Source organism: Chrysochloris asiatica, unplaced genomic scaffold, assembly GCF_000296735.1.
Source record: "Chrysochloris asiatica unplaced genomic scaffold, ChrAsi1.0 scaffold00007, whole genome shotgun sequence".
NCBI classification, from domain to species: Eukaryota; Metazoa; Chordata; class Mammalia; order Afrosoricida; family Chrysochloridae; genus Chrysochloris; species Chrysochloris asiatica.
In genome coordinates, this window is record NW_006408525.1 from 33754336 (window position 1) to 33760510 (window position 6175).

The 6175-nt window shown below is 51.3% G+C and overlaps 1 protein-coding gene across 1 annotated transcript in view; it reads right to left on the minus strand.

Annotated features, from left to right (window-relative positions):
• Positions 1 to 2146: 2146 nt before the first annotated feature.
• The window catches only part of MARCH10 (membrane-associated ring finger (C3HC4) 10, E3 ubiquitin protein ligase), a 140737-nt gene continuing 136708 nt past the window's right edge, over positions 2147 to 6175 (minus strand). The window contains exons 9-13 of the mRNA XM_006833724.1: positions 5358 to 5400; positions 4167 to 4348; positions 3861 to 4016; positions 2703 to 2819; positions 2147 to 2209 (exon numbers count right to left, since the gene is read on the minus strand). Coding sequence (XP_006833787.1) covers positions 2147 to 2209; positions 2703 to 2819; positions 3861 to 4016; positions 4167 to 4348; positions 5358 to 5400 — 561 coding nt within the window. The remainder of the gene's footprint in view (positions 2210 to 2702; positions 2820 to 3860; positions 4017 to 4166; positions 4349 to 5357; positions 5401 to 6175) is intronic.

Below are 6175 nucleotides of genomic sequence, written 5' to 3' on the forward strand. Positions count from 1 at the left end.
GGTCCATGTACAGATTCCTCATGAGCACAATTAAGTGTTCCGGAATCCTCATACTTCGCAATGTTGTCCATAGCTTGTCATGATCCACACAATTGAAAACCTTTGCATAGTCAATAAAGCACAGGTAAACATCTTTCTGATATTCTCTGCTTTCAGCCAAGATCCACTGAACATCAGTAATGATATCCCTCGTAGGGAACCTTTTTTCTGCCAAAATTTACAACATCATTCGCAGGTCATACAAAATTATCAACTTAAAAATTAGCCTGCTATGTTTGGTCAAACATTTAATTAACTCACCCCTAATGTGATGGCTTGGAGTCCTGGTGTGGTCCTGGGGGTTAATGCGCCAGACTGCAAAGCCATTTGAACTGCAATGTCGGCAATTCAAGCTTACCAGATGCTCCTCGGAAACCCTATACAGGGTTGCTATGGGTCGGAACCAACTCGATGGCACTTAATAACAACAATGTGATGGCTTATGAGTCCTGGTGTGGCACGGTGGGCTAATGTGCTGCACTGCAAGGTTGGTTTGAACCATATGGTTGGTGGCTCAACTCACCAGTCACTCCTCAGAAACCCTACACAGGGTTGCTATGAGTTGAAACGGCTGGTGGCCGTGATGACTTGGCAGGGCTAGACCAAATGATTTCATTTGGTCAGGTGTTCTCTACCCCTGGTCTAAGGGATGTGGGTCTCTAGTGGGAGAAGAGCATCTATTTTCTTTCACTCTTCTCCATTTATCTAGACATTTTATTGAGGTGTTGTTTATAATCATACCATAAAGCTCATTCATGTTCAGTGTTGAGGTCCACAAGCTTTAGGAAATCTATCCTTGTGCAAACATTAACATCAACCAGCTTTAGAACGCCTTCATTATCCCCCAAATTCCTTGAGCTGCTTGCCATCAATCCCTGCTCCTATCCCTGGCATGCACTGATCTTCCTCTCTAGTCACTTTTTCTAGAAATTTCATACAAATGGAATCATTCAATAAGCAGTTGTTTTTGTCTGGCTTCTTTCATCTGGCATGCTGGTTTTAATGTATCAGTAGTTAGTTCCTGCACCTTTTTTTGTTTTGTTTTACCTTTCTGCCTCTACCTGTGTTTGTCTGTGTGTCTCTCTCTCACATTTACACTCACAGTACTCTCACATTACACACTTCTCTTTCCTTACTAGATTCTCTCTCTGACCTTTTTCACCCCAGGCCCTGACCTGGCCTCGGATGTAAGTATGACATCACTGGAAATAGGGCCGAAGTGGTGAGCTTTAGGAAATTTATCATTGTACAAACATTATAAATTTTTGTCTGCATGCCAACGAGGTCCCCAGTGGGTGCTTCCGTGGACAATAGCCCATGGGAGGTGGGGGCCCAGGATGTGTCATCACCAGTGGGAGGAGTAGATTGTGAACTGCTGAGACTTTGTTCACAGAGGGCAAAATAAACACTAAACAAAGCTAGGTAAATAAAGTCAGTTTACTGAATATGTGGCTTGATTCCACTGGGGGTGGAGTAAGGCCTAAGGTACCCAGGGCTGCTGGGCCTGCCAGGGCTGTAGCCTTGGGCTCCTAACTGAGGGGCAGCAGCAGGATACCCACTGGGGCTCAACACCCCCAGCTGCTTGGCCCATGCATGCTGTCTGGGACCTGGCTGGTAGCTGATGCTCAAGCTGGGCCCCAAAAGAAAGTGGCAAAAGGGAAAATGCTAACTGCAAACAACTGGTTACCATTTCAGTAAAGAGGAGGGGGAGGGAGGCTTATGGGGATGCAGGAAAAAGTGGCTGGGTAGAGAGAAGTCCGTGTCCAGCCCTCTCGCTAGATGACCCGGCCATTGCTTTGATAAATACTGCTTTCGTTTTCATTTCCCACCTCGGAACCTGGAAAGAAAGAGGGTCTCTTTCAGTTTGTGGAGATTTGTGGGATTTGTCATGGAGGAGCATGGTGTCACTGCCTCCCTCTATGCCCACCTGGAAGTCCAGGGACCAGCCACATACTTGGCTACAATGCCTGGAACTGTGTGGGGCAACTGTTTGTTGAGGAATCCCCAGACTGCCCCATTGATACCATCTTGGTCTCCCCACAAAGCCTAGTGCAGAGAATGGCTGAGTAGCTAGAGGAACCTCTGCCTCTTCTCAGGGAATGTCCACTCACCCATCCACTCCCACTTGCTGGGAGCAGGAGGAGTCCAGGTAGGATCTGAAGAAGTCGTTCTGAGAACGAGTGGATGGAGGCAGAGGGGCATTCGATGGGCAGGAGGACATGATGGCAGGGTCTGAGTGGAGTGGTGAAATGAAGCTTGGGGGACACTTGTTCTTTTCCTACTGGACTGAGTGGGTGCTTCCTGACAGCAGAAGGAGGGCAGGGAGCGGGTGCTAATGGTACCCATCCCTTCCTGGACCCTTTCTGCTTATGCCTTTGGTCTCAAGGAAGTGCCAGACCCACTAGCTGCCTCAGCGCTGTCTTCTCTAATCCCGGGCTGGGCTCTGGTCCAACGTTTGACCTGAAGGCCTTCGAGTCTGCCCTTGTTCCGGTCAGAACAAACCCTCTGGGAGGTATTGTTTCTTTTGCTGGCCTTGGGCTTGGCTATGGCAACTGTTATTCGTGCCAGCTGAGAAGCAGCTGGCAGAGTCTGGGTCTCAGAGACATGTGGCGGCGTTGTCACACCTGGACATACACACAGAGTCTTTCCCCAGCTGCCATTACCTGGGTGCCACTTTTGGCATTTGTGTGGAGCAGGGCTGCCCGCTGAATAGGTCGGCAGGGCAGGGGTCCCCTGCAGGCTGGCTGGAACTTCACCTGGTCCCTCCTTTCCTGATTGAGCTGGGGGGGCAGCAGGTCACAGCTGTGACTCAGCTCTGGTAATGCAGCTTAACAAAGTGCTGCCAACCAGGTGAGTCATGCCAGGCACAGGGAGACCAAAGAAGAATTTGGCCTCCAGATGGTGGGACCCCTGTGGTTCTGGCTTTGCCTGTCTCAGTTATTGTCTTGATAATGGCTCTGGCAGGAAGCCAGGCAAAGTCTGCTTCTGACAGCACATGTCCCCTCCATGCACTGCTCTGCTGTCTGGGTGACGCCCACCAGTGACTAGGGTGTGTGCAGTCTGGGGGCAGGTGGCCAGGGCCTGGGTCTGTGTTTCTAGGGCTGAGCTAACTGGCTATCCCCATATTGGGGCCGAGTCATGTGGGAGGGGACCCCAGTGCTGATCTCAGTGCTCTGCAGAACGATGGCATGTTTAGGGGGCATCTGCCTGGGAGCAAGAAGGGTCCTTAGGTTTCCCTCCTCCCCTCTGGGGCCTCCGTCAATTCCTCTCTACTGTTATCTCAGAAACCCTATGCTGTTGCTACGTGTCATTGAGTCGGTACTGACTCATGTTGTTGTTAAGTGCCATCAAGTTGGTTTTGACCCATAACTACCCAGTATAGGGTTACTGATGAGTTGCTGGTGAGCTTGAACCGCCAACCTTGCTGTTCAAACCGACTTTGCGGTCCAGTGCATTAACCCACAGCACCATACTAGGACTCCGCAGCCCCGTAGGGTTTCCAAGGAGTAGTTGGTGGATTTGAACTGCCAAACTTGTGGTTTGCAGTCCAGTGCTGATCCAACAGTGCCACATCAGGAGTCTCAGAAACCCTATACTGGGTTGCTTTGAGTTAGAACCATCTCACAGCATTGAACAATAACAACGGCCTCAGGGGAGCACTGGCGTGGCATTGGAGGATAAGAACTGGACTGTAATTGCAAGGTCACTGAGTCAGAACCGACACTCGATGGTACACAATAACTATCCCAGGGATGTCCTTCCCCTTCCCCTGAGACTTAGGGACTAGGTGCCCTTTCCTGATAGCCGAGCTGACGTCTCACGATCTCTGGGGAAAGTCTGCGAACGCGGTTCAAAAAGCGCGGGAGGCACCAGCGCGTGCTGGGCACCAGGGGTCGCCCCTGTCCACTGAAGCCACCAGGGCGGCCCCGTGGCTGCGAGATCCCTAGAACCTGGCAGACTCGGGTGGGGCGAATGTGCTGAGGGAAAGGGGGGGGGGGGCACCCTGCTGGGGGCCTTGGGCACTGGGTCCCGCCAGGTCCAGCCCTTTCCACAGCAGAGGCTGGCAGCCGAGCAAGATGAGGACCTACCTAGGCGATCCACTGGCGCGTTCAACCCAGCAGACGGACACAGGCATCTGTACCTAGCGATGGGGACGCGCCTGGGACACAAAGGTCTTTCAGAGCCTCGTAGACTTCCTTTCCGGAGGCCGAGGCGACCATGCTGGGGTCGTGGGGCGGCCACCCGGAGGCTCCCCGGGGCCTTGCAGTCGCGCCCAGGACAGGGACTGGGGGGCTCCTCCCCACCGTCTCTAGTTTGCAGGACTGAATGACCTGAGTATGAAACTAGGCTCTCGGGGTGTCACCCAGCCCCACCCTCTGGAGCTCTGGGTTGGTGCAGCCATCTGTTTCGGGTTTCTAAACGATGACTGGACGCATCAGGATCGCCAGGGGTCAGTAAGTGGAAAGGACAGATTCCAGGGCCTCCCTACCCCTACAGCCTGAATGGGAATCTCAACGAGGGGCCCAGGAATCTGTATTTTGGGTAGTTTCCCCAGGGGAGTGGGGATGCACTGTTGTACACCTTTCTCCTTAGAAGAGTCTGGGGACAGAACTCACAGCTTCCTCAATCCATTAAAAGTTTTTTTCTCACGCTGATGGGGAAGTTCATTCTAAGTCTGCCTGCAAGCCCTCTTGCTTTAATTAAGCACATTTCCCCTCCAGTCTGGTTTTCTATGGGGATAACCAACAGGAAGGAAACTTCTCTTGCACCTGTTTGAGCTGAGCTATCCTGCCTCCTTTGAGGGACCTTCCTCAGGAGACTAGTTTTCCTTGTTGCACCTCTAAATGCAGCAGACCTATTTGATTTGGCCAAATGGTAAGAAAATCCAATAAAGCCACTAGCTTGTGAGTAAATGTGGTCCCTTGGGTAATGGCTGAGCGGGCCTCATCCAGGGTTTGAGATGGAAAACCCCAGAGGAACCTGGCAGAGAAAAGTTAGACCCTGAGAATCCCAGAAGAAACAAACCCCCCCTCGCCCCCCCCTCCCCCCGGGCTAGCCATCCTACGCCCTCTTCCCTGGTTGTGGGCCTCTTCCTTGGCTCCAGAATGAGTTAAAATTTGTATCTGCTCCACAGCCACATATCTGAACTGCCCTTCCTGATTGCTTTCTGCATCTACAGTTTCCCAAGCTTTGTGGGATTCTTTTGCCTCTGAGTGGTGGTCATGACTTCTTCCCACAGTATTCATTTCAGTTCAGTAACAGCAAAAGAGTAAATTAGCAAACACCCTCAAAATGACAAGGCTGACCCCCAAACCTACTTTCATTTTCTTCCGGCCTGGGTTGTGGACAATTTCTTGACAACTATGAGAAAGAAGACAATGAGAGATGAACTATAGTTTTTCATTTCCCAATGCAATTGTGAACAGAAGTATACTTTTCTAGTCTCAGGAATGTTTTAGGACTCCCTTACATCACCTTAAAGAGGCAGGGTGTGGGCGGGGTGCTGAGAGCAGAGTTAATACTCAGCATCAACAGGGCTTAGCTTAGTCCTAAAGACACCACCGAGGTAGCCTAGGTCACCTTTGCTGTCTCAGGGTTGCTAAATTTGGCAGTGGGAGCAGACTTGCTTCCTTTCAGCAATTGATCTGAATAGCAGCATCCCATTCGGAAGGTCCAAATCACATTTACAGGCCATGGGGGTGAAGGCCTTGCTAATTGGCCACTTGCCTCACCACTGGCTTTTAAACAATCAGTTGTATTCTCCGAGGGCAGGAAGCAGCAGGCTCATCAAGGCTCTTGGCTCCCTCTTTGTTCTGACTTTATGGCATTTTATGCCACAATGAGAAACACTGTGTACTCCGTGGGAGCCCATTGTGCCAGGCTACAAGGATGTGGGCTCCGGGGCAGAAGGGATACTGCTCTTCCTCTAGAGAAGAGGGGCTTTGTGATGTAGGCTGGGGGCAAAACAAGGAGAGCCAGACACTGTTTCTGGGAAAACTGCCTGGCCAGTGGGAGGCAGCTTTGGTTCCTGATTCCTTTTCTCTCCCACAGGCCAGGGGGAAGGGCTGAAGGAAGGATGCCATTTCTTCTAGAGGAGGAGGTCTTCAGTCCCTGGTAAATTACACATCATGATTAC